This window comes from Diaphorina citri, unplaced genomic scaffold (assembly GCF_000475195.1).
Source record: "Diaphorina citri unplaced genomic scaffold, Diaci psyllid genome assembly version 1.1 scaffold1158, whole genome shotgun sequence".
Taxonomy (NCBI): Eukaryota; Metazoa; Arthropoda; class Insecta; order Hemiptera; family Psyllidae; genus Diaphorina; species Diaphorina citri.
Genome location: NW_007378587.1, coordinates 23,077 through 38,517, shown reverse-complemented (window position 1 = coordinate 38,517; position 15,441 = coordinate 23,077). Strand labels below are relative to the sequence as shown.

At 40.4% G+C, this 15,441-nt stretch overlaps 1 protein-coding gene across 1 annotated transcript in view; it reads left to right on the top strand.

Moving 5' to 3' along the window:
• The window catches only part of LOC113469622 (ionotropic receptor 40a), a 13,782-nt gene extending 8,831 nt beyond the window's left edge, over positions 1–4,951 (top strand). The window contains exons 7-8 of the mRNA XM_026827462.1: positions 3,990–4,176; positions 4,715–4,951. Coding sequence (XP_026683263.1) covers positions 3,990–4,176; positions 4,715–4,920 — 393 coding nt within the window. The 3' untranslated portion in view covers positions 4,921–4,951. The remainder of the gene's footprint in view (positions 1–3,989; positions 4,177–4,714) is intronic.
• The last annotated feature ends 10,490 nt before the right edge of the window (positions 4,952–15,441 follow it).

Genomic DNA, 15,441 nt, shown 5'->3' with positions numbered 1-15,441 from the left:
CGGATAATGTTCGTTCTCGGAACGGCTGGCTTTCTTCTGTCCTATCTTCTTTCTCTCTTCGATTTCGGGACGGTGAGACGTCCACTGTTACAGTTCCCTCTATCGATTTTTTCTTCTTTTCTTTGAAAAGGTTTTTAGATGAAACTGTAAGGTCTAAGGTCTTGGTGAGTGTTTCACCACCATTGTAGCGCTGAAACAGCTACTACATTATACTCGTAATGTCTGGGTCGCAGCATGCCCATGATGGGCGAGAAGAGACACAATACTTCCCATTTAAGGTGCTGGGTCAACTCGAGAACACCAGAAACCAGCGTGGGAATGCGGCTTCGATTTTGAGTGCCCTTCCAGGACATGAAAACCTGGAAGGGGTGTATTATTTGTAATTTTCAATGTATTCTTAAATAAATACAGAGTATGACTAGATATTTTAGAAAGTAACCCGTTGAAATATTTGCAATCGAAAATTGAGTATGTACCTACAGTTTTTTCGTCAATGGTGGGCATCGAACCCGGTACCTTCTTAAGCAGCGCGCAGACTGATCATACACTTCCAACACTTCAGATATTTTCCGTCAAATCCTGTATTCTGCTTCCTATGTTAAGTAATGGTAGTATGTCGGAAGTGTTGGAAATGTCTGATACGGATAGGTGTGCGGACTACCATTACTTAACATAGGAAGCAAAATACAAAATCTGTCGGAAATGTCTGAAGTGTTGGAAGTGTATGATCAGTCTGCGCGCTGCTTAAGAAGTGGTCCTTATTTCCTTTAAAATCTTTGAATCCCTTAAAAGGAATCCTTTGATTTCCTGAGTATTGAAGGAGTCTACTTGAAATATGAAACAGCGCTGATTTATTCTACAGCCCTAGAGTCCTAGAAAGAGTTGGACAGCATTAAGCAGAAAAGAATCATCCATTAGGGGCATTGCCTTATGGATGGTTCTTTTCTGCTTAATTTTGTCCAATTTTAAAGAAGTTTCTTTTCAGTGATGTTTCAGCATGACGATTTTTCTTTAGTTTGTCACTTTGTCCGTCTATTTGAACATATACACATGTAGTTAAGAGCCTGCCTAGATTTTCCTAGAAAAAAAAAAAAAAAAACTCTAAGCCTAGTCCATCGAATTACACAAAGAAGTTTTGGAATGTTGTGTTAAAGTTTGAAACCTTCTTTGATTCCCAAAACTGAAAAAAAAAAGGACTTGGTGATTTTAACTTTAATAGCCAAGTAGGTAAGTACCTATGTATTTGGTACCTACCTATACCTACCTAATACCTATTTGGCTTTTCCACTTTAATTACAATATTACATATTAAGAACATTAGATTGATTCCAATCTTCCTTATTAACATAGAGTGGGTATAGGTTTATCGTATTTGTTTTAAGAGGGGATAACATCTTAGGTCTTTGCCCCTGAGGTGTCTATACCTACATTATGTAATGGAAAGTAAAAAGTTAAACGGCTAAATAAAATAAATGAAACATGTTAGCGGCCTTTCACCCGTAATAATAAATGAATGTCTGGCTGGGGGACGTTCACAGAGAGTATAGACTATAGACCAGCTTAGTCTAGCTGGATGACTTTAAACAGGGAGTATACCAGCCTGAATTTCCCTTGCTAAAGAAATAGTAAAGATTGAGTGCGAAGGACTTTCACTTGTAAAATTTGTAGTTAAAACCAAATGTTAACCCAAAGCAATCACTCTAGTTAGGGCTGATTGAGAGGCTGCCAACCCCGTCTGTACACCCCGACCACAGTAATAGTAGTAGCCTACTGCTGGAGTAAAGGGACTTTTCAGTCCTATGCGAGCAGTAGGTATAAATAAGCACTATTATTATTATTATTACACGGGAAAAGGCGCAGAAAAAGAAGAACTACCTGACGAATGACGTGAGTGTCTAATGTCTAACCACCAAAAAAATCTGCCTGAAGTGCATTCTAAGAAGTGGTCCTTATTTTCTTTGAAATCTTTGAATCCCTTAAAAGGAATCCTTTGAGTTCTAGAAATAGTTAAACAGCATTAATCAGAAAAGAATCATCCATTAGGGGCATTGCCTTATGGATGGACTGTTTAATTGAGGAGCTGGGTGCAAAAAGGGCAATAAATGAAAATCATCAAACTGAGATATTTAACTTTAAAGTTTTCAAATTTTCACCTAAATCCTTGAAAAGTATGTTTACAAAAAACGCTGTAACTCATCGAAAAAAAAAGTTATCGCTGCAGTTTAAACGCTGGAAGATAGAGCGCACCACGTTCTATTCAAAAAACCGTTTTACGCAAAAAGGGCAAAAAATCCATATTTCCCTTTTTGCACCCAGCTCCTCTATTTTTTTGTGATCTCAAATATCTCCTTCATTAGTCACTTACCCTGCTTGTGACCAGACCCAAAGCTCCGGTATAAGTACCGTTGATGAGAGAGCCCTGATTTCTATCCGGAGGATCAGTGTAGTTGTATCTAAAGGTAAACATCAAAACAAATCAATGAACAACTGTAGACCTTACTCAGACTCTTTTGCTCATCTATTGGAAGGGACATTTCGGCAGATCAATAATGGACCCGTTCTAGAACGTGCCTTGATTCAAAGAGCTCTTGTACCAAATTTCATCAAAATCGGACCAAGTAATCGCAAGTTATAGCGGAACAAACATCCAAACTAAATGCAAAACGGTCGAATTAAAACATAGACCTCACTATCGTTCGGTCGATTAAAATTTTTTTGAAGACTAGAGAAGATGTGATTTGGATTCTCACCTAAAATTGAGTTTGGATGCCAGAAGAGATAGTAATACTAGAGAAGATGTAATTTGGTTTCTCACCTAAAGTTGAGTTTGGACGCCAGTAGAGATAGTAACTTGTCGTCCCGTCCACCCTCTATATGCTCTATTGTGACATTTCCGTAATACACGAAGTTCCATGGTGGTTTCTGAAACCAAATAGTTAATATATTGTGTTCTGGGATATCCACGTCTTGTTGTAGTGATGCACAAAGAGAAGAGAAATCCCCCCCCCCGTTTCCCGTCGTATATTTGTATAATCTGAACCCATCTTTTGGGGCTATTGCCCCTACAGCCAACCTAGTAACCAAATTATCCCAACCCCTTTAGAATCCCGATTGCACAACCCCAAAATAATCCAAGGATCGAAAAAGTCGGACTCTATCCTGCTTCTAGCAGGATAATAAAATCCTGGGTAGGCAAAACGGATTCTAAGTGGGTGAAAACCGGATTGCAGTATCCCAGGATTCACAAAACCGAGGACTTAGTGTATGAGCTATGAGGGCCTCCTCGCCTTTCCCCTGAATACAGCCCTGCCCACATAATTACACTCACATGTAAGATAGGGATGATGAGATTTCTGCCGTGAAAGTTGGAGTAGACTTTCAGCGCAGGTGGCAGCAGAGGATACTGGAAGAGCCCCTTCTTGATGGGAGTCAGTGACCACCAGTTGACCCGCTCTAGGGCACCCTTGCTCTCAGAGGAGGCTTGGTTGTACAATATCTGGTAGCTGATGGACAAACATAATTATGTAAAGTAAGCAATTATTTAACAAACTATCCAGAAGTAAAGAAGAAGAAGAAGAGGAGGAGGAGATTTATACTGCTCGCATAGGACTGAAAAGTCCCTTTACTCCAGCAGTAGGCTACTACTATTACTGTGGTCGGGGTGTACAGACGGGGTCGTCAGCCTCTCAATCAGCCCTAACTAGAGTGATTGCTTTGGGTTGACATTTGGTTTTAACTACAAATTTTACAAGTCCTTCGCACTCAATCTTTACTATTTCTTTAGCAAGGGAAATTCAGGCTGGTATATTCCCTGTTTAAAGTCATCCAGCTAGACTAAGCTGGTTTATCTATACTCTCTGTGAACGTCCCCCAGCCAGACATTCATTTTTTTGGTGGTTAGACATTAGACACTCACGTCATTCGTCAGGTAGTTCTTCTTTTTCTGCGCCTTTTCCCGTGTAATAATAATAATATTATTTTTTTTCAAGGTGTCCTTATCGACGACTGTGGACAATGCAGCGGCTGACGTCGCGTCGTCCACAGACGAGGATATCGATGGTGACACCGATCACAGCAAGACTAGTGAGGAGACGGACGAGAAAAAGTTGAAACCCCTCAGCATGAAACCTCTCCAGGGATGCTTCTACATTCTGCTCATTGGTTATGTGCTGTCGGGTAAGTGAATAGAATAAATATACCTTGTTTATCCTGCCAGAATGAGACTGAAAAGTCCCTTTACTCCCGCAGTCTTTAGACAAGGTGCTTGTTTACAAGGTGTCTTTTAGATTTCCTAAGTTAAAAAAAAAAAATGTCGTCATCGCCATCTTCTTGTTCTTTTTATGAAAAGTTTAATATAGGGAACCGTAGAGGTGTGTCCACACATTGTCGACCGGCCGTCGATCAATGTCGACTGAACCGTCCACCCTTCCTCGAGAACATAGTTTTTTTCTCGTCGATCGACTATGTTTTTGGACACACCTTAAGAACGAAGGTCTTATGGTCCCGAAATCGAAGAGAGAACGGGAACAGGATAGGAGAAAGCCAGCCGTTCCGAGAACGAATCTTATCTGTTTATGATAAAGTTCTCCCCGGGCGGGGATCGAACCTAGCGCTTACAAGGTAGACGCGAATATCTTTAATATTGTATGTAAGTTAGACACATAAATATTCTGATTTATTTTGCGTGATTTTTTGAACGTTTGGCCATTTTCAGCTCTCGTTTTTCTAACGGAAATCTTCAGAAAGAGATCCCCACAGCCGCAAACAACTCAGGAAATTCAGTCTGGACAGGAGACGAGAAATATTTACTACGTGAGCCACGAAGTTCTCCTGCGTATGCGCCGCCATCACACACGACAACTCAAACCACAAGCCACCCGCTCCCGGTCCATCTGGCGATATTTGTTGTGGAACAAATAGTGTGCCGCCAACCTAGTTTGCTTGGTTGGTAGCGTGTCTGCCTTGTAAGCGCTAGGCCGCGGGTTCGGTTCCCGCCCGGGGCGGATTTTATCCTGATGGGATAATGTTCGTTCTCGGAAAGGCTGGCTTTCTCCTATCTTGTCTCCCTTCTCTCTTCGATTTCGGGATGATAAGACCTTAGCAGTTACAGTTCCCTCTGTCAAACCTCAGGGTACTTGTGCAGAAGTCACGTCCGTGGAACATTGCTACCAAAGGAACTGGCACAAACGAGCAGTGACCAGTGTTATTATAGGGTTAGGTAAACGCAAGAAAGGAGTTTTCACAAATAGAGCAGTGATTAGTGTTATTATAGGGTTAGGTTAAATACAAAAAGGAGCTTTTCTTTTCCACGGACGTGACTTCTGCATAATCACCAAAAAAAAGTGTCTCTGTGTGTGTAACATGGAGAGAAGGGACTGAATGATTTATGCAAAAGTCGTTGGGCGAAAGAATGGACTAAGAGCTAATAAATACTTATGGCAGCTTCAGGAATAGAAGCACTGATCAACACCATTTTCTAAATTTTACTGGAAAAAGTAGGTATGACAGTTACTTATCGTTATACCTAGGTTCCTTATGTATACAAAACACAAACACAGTTCTGTTAATATTGGAAGAAAATTTAAAGGCTTCTTGTTTAGTTTATTTAATTACCTATATAAAAAAGTCGACAACAGAATCAAAATCTGACCTTCCACCTTAGAGTAGGTAGGCCTTGTTGCTTAAAGTGTAAAATGTAAATAAGTAAATAAAATAAAACACATTGTAGGTATAGGTATATGTATACATACGATGTCTTTCTTTTCCATTCTATATTCTATCAATCCACCATGTTCAATCTGACCTTCCACCTTAGAGTAGGTAGGCCTTGTTGCTTAAAGTGTAAAATGTAAATAAGTAAATAAAATAAAACACATTGTAGGTATAAGTACGAGTATACATACGAGAGCATACAATTCCTTAATTTGTCTTTCTTTTCCATTCTATATTCTATTAATCCACCATGTTCAAACCGGATTGTAGAGGAATAGTTATCATTTTCCAATATTTCATCGAACTTCACTAAGTTACTGAGTCCTTCATCAAGACAAGGATAAAGTGGAGTAAACTGCCAGCAGCCTGGTTAGGTTGGAACGTAGATTGCCTTGTACATGTTAGGTAGCGGGTTCGAATTCCGCCCGGGTGTGAACTATATCCTAAACAAATGAGTTTCGTTCTCTCTTGTCCTCATTCTCTTTGAAATTCCTTCTGCTTTCTTTCTCCTGATAGTCTAAAATAAAGCACATTGTAGGTATATGTATACATACGAGAGTATACAATTGCTTAATTTATGTCTTTCTTTTCCATTCTATATTCTATTAATCCACCATGTTTAATCCGGATTGTAGTCCCGAGCATTAATAATATTTGACGTAAGGAACACATTTTCTGTAGTAATTTCAACTTTCCTTCCCACATTCCTTCTAAGGAATCTAGAACAACTGGTGGATGTCATGAAATCGAAACAATACCAGACAGTCGTCGAGAAAAACAGCGCCTCCCAGAGTATGCTAGAGGTAAATGTTTTTTTGTTTTTTGTTTTTTTGTTTGTTTTTTTTTTTTAATGAGTGTTTCACTGTCGTTTTTATTTCGTAGCTATGAAACAACTGCTACATTAGCTCGTGTGGTCTGTGTCATAGCGTGCCCATTCCGTAGTATGTCCATCATCAGATGAACGATAAGAGACACAATACTTCCCATTTAGGTGCTGGGTCATCTGGGTCCGAGATATACATAGAGGAGGAGAGAGAGGGAGAGCCTAGTGGTAACACGCTTGCTTGCCATGCAGAAGGTCCCGGGTTCAATTTCCAGTGGCGACAAAAATTGCACCCGTAGGTATTTCGATTGCAAATATCATCAGATGAACGATAAGAGACACAATACTTCCCATTTAGGTGCTGGGTCATCTGGGTCCGAGATATACATAGAGGAGGAGAGAGAGGCAGAGCCCAGTGGTAACGCGCTTACTTGCCATGCAGAAGGTCCCGGGTTCGATTTCCAGAAGCGACAAAAATTACACCCGTAGGTATTTCGATTGCAAATAGATGATGATGATGATGATGATGATGATGATGATGATGATGATGATGATGATGATTAATAATAATAATAATAATAATAATAAGAAGAAGATGATGAAGAAGACGAATAAGAAGAGGAAAAATAATAATATCTAATAATAAAAAAAACTTAGTGCTATACCTATTGGTACTAATATTGAAAAATGGAAACTACTTGAGGGGTGTAGCAAAACTGTAGGTATAACTGCTAAGGTTTTTGGTGACAGGGATTTTACCCTCAATCGCGACAAGCTACTCTCTTCATTACAGTACAAAACTCAGCAGCACGTTGTTATTCAGATTGATGGTGAAACGGATAATTTGTATGAACGCCGTGAAACTGGTTTGAGTATGCAATGTGCAATGAAACAAAAATTAGTGGAGATGTCTGAACTACCACGTAGCTGTACTATTAGTGGAGATGTCAGAACTACCATGTAGGTACCTACCTAGTACCTACCCACATGTATTTTGAAGAAAAGTTTTTATTTGAATTACAACCGATTCGAATAATATAAAGCTTAAAAGCAGGTGCACTACCCTCCAAGCAATCAGGCTAGCAGCGTGGAAATTTAAAAATTAAAACTTAAAATTGCTGTCCAACTTTGATGTACCTACCTTGGTAAAACGTATAATTTGTATGAACGCCGTGAAACTGGTTTGAGTATGCAATGTGCAATGAAACAAAAATTAGTGGAGATGTCTGAATTACCACGTAGCTGTACTATTAGTGGAGGTGTCAGAACTACCACGTACCTACATGTATTTTGAAGAAAAGTTTTTGAATTACAACCGATTGGAATGGTATAGAGCTATAAGGCTTAAAAGCAGGTGCACTACCTTCCAAGCAATTAGGCTAGCAGCGTGGAAATTTAAAAATTAAAACTTAAAATTGCTGTTCAACTTTGATGTACCTACCTACCATAATAGCTACCACTCAATGTGCACTGTGATAGTGTGATTATTACTTGAAACTTACACTCCCGGTCTTGACTTAGAAATGACGATGATTTTCATGGCCTCCAATATAGTACCTACCTTAATAGCTACCACTCAATGTGCACTGTGATTATTACTTGAAACTTACACTCCCGGTCTTGACTTAGAAATGACGATGATTTTCATCGCCTCCAATATGTTGTCCTTGAAAAATCGACTCAGTTTGGGTTCAGTCGAAACGAAAACGTAGAAAATATGACGTCTGATCATGTTGTCGTCCTTTTGGATCTGAAAATTGAGGAGGGGGGGAATAAATTGTGTGGATTAAAGGAGAAAATAGTCTCTATGGCCTAATGCCCAGAGGGTCTCACACTAGGCTTTCACGCAGGAGGCCCGGGTTCGATTCCCGGCTGGCCGAGGTTTTTTTCGGCTCTGTGCTAGGAGTTCGGGGTGCACTCAGTCTCGTGAGTACAACTGAGTAGCTGCTTTAATCGAGTAGCGACCAGTGGCGGTATTACCAGTGTAAAAACATCATTGAAATATATAAATTGATTGCAAAGGAGGCACTGTTCGATTCCCGGCTGGGCCGAGGTTTTTTTCGGCTCTGTGCTAGGAGTTCGGGGTGCACTCAGTCTCGTGAGTACAACTGAGTAGCTACTTTAATCGAGTAGCGACCAGTGGCGGTATTACCAGTGTAAAAACATTATTGAAATATATAAATTGATTGCAAAGGAGGCACTAAGTAATGCTGTGACATCCACAAAAGTTGCAAAAAACTCTGCTTTATCACAAATAATTCAGAATTTGATCCCCCGCCCCAATATTTTTGGTGGCTAAGGGACGTTTTATTGTACCTTGAGTAGAATTTCTTCCATGAAATATTTGCGAACGCAGATGACGTAGACCAACTTCCTGAGCTTCTTCCTCCACTGTTCTACATCTTTCGCAAGCTAAGGGAGAGAGAGAGAGAGAGAGAGGAGGAAGAAAAGAAAGAGTTAGGTATTGGCTCTGTGCTAGGAGTTCGGGGTGCACTCAGTCTCGTGAGTACAACTGAGTAGCTGCTTTAATCGAGTAGCGACCAGTGGCGGTATTACAAGTGTAAAAACATTATTGAAATATATAAATTGATTGCAAAGGAGGCACTAAGAAGTAATGCTGTGATATCCACAAAAGTTGCAAAAAACTCTGCTTTATCACAAATAATTCAACCCATCTTTCCAATACACCTCCCTGCAACATTAACATACACGATAATGTATATAAGTATAAGTAGTGCTTTATTTAGACTGTCGGCTTAGAACAAGTTGTTCCATTATACCAACAGTTTAATAGAGCACCTCTTTATTGTTATAATTTTGTTTGTAACTTAATTATAAAAAAAGTAAGAAAAATATATACAAATTACAAATTCAAAGTTCTGATTGCCTGATAGATGTAAATTGCGAACGCAGATGACGTAGACCAACTTCCTGAGCTTCTTCCTCCACTGTTCTACATCTTTCGCAAGCTAAGGGAGAGAGAGAGAGAGGATGAAGAAAAGAAAGAGTTAGGTATTGAGAATTATTTACAGAAGGAAACTGTATCAATCAGAGTCCTTGTCCAAAAGAAAGAGTAAAAATCATTATTGTTGAAAGTCCTGGAACTAATACTTACGCGTGACTTTTTAGGTCTCTAAGACCAGCCACACACTATCAGGTAGACCAGACAGGTACGGCTGAAAAGGTCCGTCTGTCAGGCCTACCTGACACCAGCCACACACTATCAGGTAGACCAGACAGGTACGGCTGAAAAGGTCCGTCTGTCAGGCCTACCTGATAGGTACCTGATGAGCACATACACTATCAGGTAGACCTGATAGTGAGTGGCTGGCCTTAGGAAAAGCTGGGTAAAGGGACTGCTCAGCTTCATTCAAGGTCTAAACAAGTAGTCTTTCATGTCCAAACACCCCATGAGTGAGATCTATTTTCACGAGACACTATCAGGTAGACCTGATAGTGAGTGGCTGGCCTTAGGAAAAGCTGGGTAAACGGACTGCTCAGCTTCATTCAAGGTCTAAACTAATAGTCTTTCATGTCCGAACACCCGATGAGTGAGATCTATTTTCACGAGTAGGTACCTAACTATCTATTCTATGCTTACGTATTTCATATCCCGAGTACTGTTGAAATAGTAATGTGACAAGGAGAGGCCGCCATTTTGCAAATCTTTGAGCAGAATATTTTTGGTGACGTTCTCTGAAACCAGTTCAATCGAGAAGACACACCTGTTAGGTAATATTATTCATTAACGATCAGAAAAAAAATCGACTGATTCTAGTCACTGTTCTTTGCTTGTCTATTGTTACGTTGGTTTTACCCAGCCATTTTGCAAATCTTTGAGCAGAATATTTTTGGTGACGTTCTCTGAAACCAGTTCAATCGAGAAGACACACCTGTTAGGTAATATTGTTAATTAACGATCAGAAAAAAAAAATCGACTGATTCTAGTCACTGTTCTTTGCTTGTCTATTGTTACGTTGGTTTTACCTAAAATTCGGCTACCTGCCTAGTCTCATAACCTCACCAAGCCGGAGTGGGGACGGGAAAAGCCAGCAGCATGCGATTGTCCATATGGCCATCCATCCGGATACTAACCACGCTCAAAGTTGCTTAACTTCAGTGATTCCTTGGGAACTGGTGTAGTCAACGTGCTATCGCCGCTGACTAATCAGCAGATTAATATGGAAAAAGGCTGTTTTTTTATATAAAGCTGTGTTGTCCACAAAAATACGAAATCTGGGAGATCTCAAACAGGGAGTAGACTAGCTTAGTCTAGCTGGAAGATTTTAAGCAACGAGGATAACAAGTCCTATTTCGTAAAAAAAAGCTGTAATGTCCACAAAAATACGAAATTCGACTAGAACCTACTTATGGTTTAGGGTTTTTACTTCCCACTACATTTGTTTTTCTCACCATTAAGGTCATCAGTGATTAGTGCCATTCGAGGTTCATCCAGTCCCAGCACTACATCAACTAGAACATTGGCAATCTTATCTGTGATGTTCTTCACCTCGCCAGGCTGGGAGTGATCACACTTTTGTCCTCCTGCTTTCGTACAACAAAAATAATGAACAAACAAATGAGTTTTTTTAGAGCCAGAGTGGGGGCCGAAAAACAACAAGGTTTCCCATCCGAATACCAACCATGTGCAACGTTGTCTTAACTTCAGTGATCCTTTGGAAAATGATGTATTCAACGTGTTATTGCCGCTAACTAATGTTAGGTAGGTATAATGTTTGTTTCCAATTTTACGTCATTACTTACGGAGCTTATAGCTGGGTCTAGCTGGGAGATCTTAAACAGGGAGTAGACCAGCTTAGTCTAGCTGGAAGATTTTAAACAAGGAGGATAACAATCTGAAATTTCCCTCGGTAAAGAGCTAGCAAAGGTCTGAAAGGGGCATCCAGTTCAGACTTATGTGGCGTATGGTACAGGTGGGCCAATAAATGGTACGTTTTTTAGGTGGGCGAATAAATGGTACACTTACCCTATAATCTGTATACTGTTTGTTTCCAATTATTTTACGTCATTACTTACGGAGCTTATGGAGGTCTAGCTGGGAGATCTTAAACAGGGAGTAGACCAGCTTAGTCTAGCTGGAAGATTTTAAACAAGGAGGATAACAAATCTGAAATTTCCCTCGGTAAAGAGCTAGCAAAGGTTGAGTGATAAGGGCATCCACTTGTCATTACTTACGGAGCTTATGGAGGTCTAGCTGGGAGATCTTAAACAGGGAGTAGACCAGCTTAGTCTAGCTGGAAGATTTTAAACAGGGAGGATAACAATCTGAAATTTCCCTCGGTAAAGAGCTAGCAAAGGTTGAGTGAAAAGGGCATCCACATCCAATATAAAAAGCCTATCAAACTCGTCATCAATCGATAGCTGTGAATCAAAGGCTAATAATAGGAATGTAATGAAACTTGGTGTAACTTCCTAAAACAAGACACACTTTGCATTGGCACCTACATTTGGGCTTCATACCAAGAAGAAGTATCCGAGTCCACGAACTTGTCAAACGACCCTCGTAGCTATTTTTGACGCCTTTTGTACCTGCACCACATTCTCACGAAATACATTCTGCCTAATTAACTTCTTAGGCATCAAGTACCTACAATACCGTTTACCGTACGTGCATGACATTCGTGATTCATAGCTATCTACATCACCCTGGGGCTGATTGAGAGGCTGACGAAAAACGTCGATACCGTCCAAACACGGGAAAAGGCGAAGAAAAAGACTTTCGGAGTTTATAATGTAGCTCCCAGGATTCCAAAAACAGAAGACTTACCCGTTTTGTCACAATCCTATCACCCTGGGGCTGATTGAGAGGCTGACGAAAAACGTCGATACCGTCCAAACACGGGAAAAGGCGAAGAAAAAGACTTAAGGAGTTAACTCACGGAATTTGCCGATCTCATCCCGAAGCAAAGTCTTCAACGATCTTGTCCGTGTCCAGTCCGGTATAACCGTTTGGTTAACAACTTGACTCAACTCACGGAATTTGCCGATCTCATCCCGAAGCAAAGTCTTCAACGATCTTGTCCGTGTCCAGTCCGGTATAACCGTTTGGTTAACAATTTGACTCCTGTTGACGGTTCGATTCGTATCGGGTACCAGACTGATCAGATGGGGTACTTGCTCATCGTGCTGTAGGGGGTCGAAATTCCAGGTAGCCAAAGATGGATGAAGTGAGAGGATGGTAAGAATCAACTTTGGAAACATAGCGGTTCAACTTTCGTTTTCCTCCGAAACAATGGAACGATTTTTATTTACATAGGTACCTATCTAGATACCGGCGAGTAGTTTTGTAAACTGTAGACCTCACTCGGACTCTTTTGCTCAAACAAAGACGACTGTACGTATTAATGCAGTCAATACGTATGAATGTATTGGACTCAGAAACGTGCAGACCATAAAATCAACCTCGATTAGTTCTGGGACCCCAAATTTCAAGGACCGACGTTGCTCATCGTGCTGTAGGGGGTCGAAATTCCAGGTAGCCAAAGATGGATGAAGTGAGAGGATGGTAAGAATCAACGTTGGAAACATAAGGGTTCAACTTTCGTTTTCCTCCGAAACAATGGAACGATTTTTTTTTTCACATACCTATCTAGATACCGACTAGTAGTTTTGTAAACTGTAGACCTCACTCGAACTCTTTTGCTCAAACAAAGACGACTGTACGCTGTACGTATAAATGCTGTTCACATGTATTGGACTCAGAAACGTGCAGACCATAAAATCAACCTCGATTAGTTCTGGGACCCCAAATTTCAAGGACCGACGTGCCTTGATCTTATAAACTCAAGTACCAAATTTCATCAAAATTGGACCAGGCAATCGCGAGTTATAGCGGAACAAACAAGGGAACTAGCGAGTTGTGAGAGAAAATCAAAAAACCCATTTGTGACATTTTTCAAAACGATTTTTTTGTTTTTTAATAATAATTACCTACCAATTAGGCTGTCGATATCCTGGATATTTATGACAGGTGTATGCTATATTTTGTTTTCTGGCCAATTATTTCCAGTACATTATTCAATTTGAAAAGGTCAAAGTCTGACATAATTCTATTCAAGCTTCAAAATAGAATCCCTTGGATATTACACTTATTACCTGTCTATCCTGTATTTAAGACGCCTGTCACATTTGTGCCACACGCGAAGAAAAATTAAGTTAGCGAGCGAAAATGGAGACTAGCCTATTTTCAAGCTTTCAATCGAAAAAAGATAAATACCGAGCTTATGGAGGTCTAGCTGGGAGATCTTAAACAGGGAGTAGACCAGCTTAGTCTAGCTGGAAGATTTTAAACAAGGAGGATAACAATGTGAAATTTCCCTCGGTAAAGAGCTAGCAAAGGTTGAGTGAAAACGGCATCCACTCGTAATTTTTTTGTAGCCTAAAGCAATCACCCTGGGGCTGATTGAGAGGCTGACGAAAAACGTCGATACCGTCCCAACACGGGAAAAGGCGAACAAAAAGACTTAAGGAGTTTATAATGTAGCTCCAAAAACAGAAGACTTACCCGTTTTGTCACAATCCTCTTCATCCAACTCACGGAATTTGCCGATCTCATCCCGAAGCAAAGTCTTCAACGACCTTGTCCGTGTCCAGTCCGGTACAACCGTTTGGTTAACAATTTGACTCCCGTTGATTCACAATCCTCTTCGTCCAACTCACGGAATTTGCCGATCTCATCCCGAAGCAAAGTCTTCAACGATCTTGTCCGTGTCCAGTCCGGTACAACCGTTTGGTTAACAATTTGACTACCGTTGACGGTTCGATTGGTATCGGGTACCAGACTGATCAGATGGGGTACTTGCTCATCGTGCTGTAGGGGGTCGAAATTCCAGGTAGCCAAAGATGGATGAAGTGAGAGGATGGTAAGAATCAACGTTGGAAACATAGGGGTTCAACTTTCGTTTTCCTCGGAAACAATGGAACGATTTTTATTTACATACCTATCTGGATACCGGCTAGTAGTTTTGTAAACTGTAGACCTCACTCGGACTCGATGGTAAGAATCAACGTTGGAAACATAGGGGTTCAACTTTCGTTTTCCTCGGAAACAATGGAACGATTTTTATTTACATACCTATCTAGATACCGGCGAGTAGTTTTGTAAACTGTAGACCTCACTCGGACTTGTAAGGTACGTGCCAACTTTAAGTCCTATAAAAAGTATAAGTTATGAAATCTCTCTCTCTAGCTTGAGAGGTTTGATAGGGGGAACTGTAACTTCTAAGGTCTTATCGTCTCGAAATCGAAGAGCGAAGGATAGCATAGGAGAAAGCCAGCCGTTCCGAGAAAAAACCTTATGTGTTTAGGATAAAATCAGTATGTAATATAAATGAGCATAGCGACCGGTGCGTTGCTAGCATGGTAGGTAAACATTGGGTGCTGGATCATTGAGATATTTGGAAAATCCTACCATGCAGCAGTGAGCACCAATTATTATGTTAAGGCTGTCTCTTCCTGATCCCTTGTGTGCCGCGTCCATTTTAATTTACCCAACAGTGAGCACCAAAGTTGTGATATAATAACACAAAGATACGGCATTTATTTTATTTATTTTTGTGAAATTTCCTATAATTTGTATGAACGCCGTGAAACTGGTTTGAGTATGCAATGTGCAATGAAACAAAAATTAGTGGAGATGTCTGAACTACCACGTATAGCTGTACCATTAGTGGAGATGTCAGAACTACCACGTACCTACATGTATTTTGAAGAAAAGTTTTTATTTGAATTTTATTACAACCGATTCGAATAATATAAAGCTTTAAAGCAGGTGCACTACCCTCCAAGCAATTAGGCTAGCAGTGTGGAAATTTAAAACTTGAAATTGCTGTCCAACTTTAATGTACCTACCATAATAGCTACGGCTGAGTGGGCCCCGCAACAGC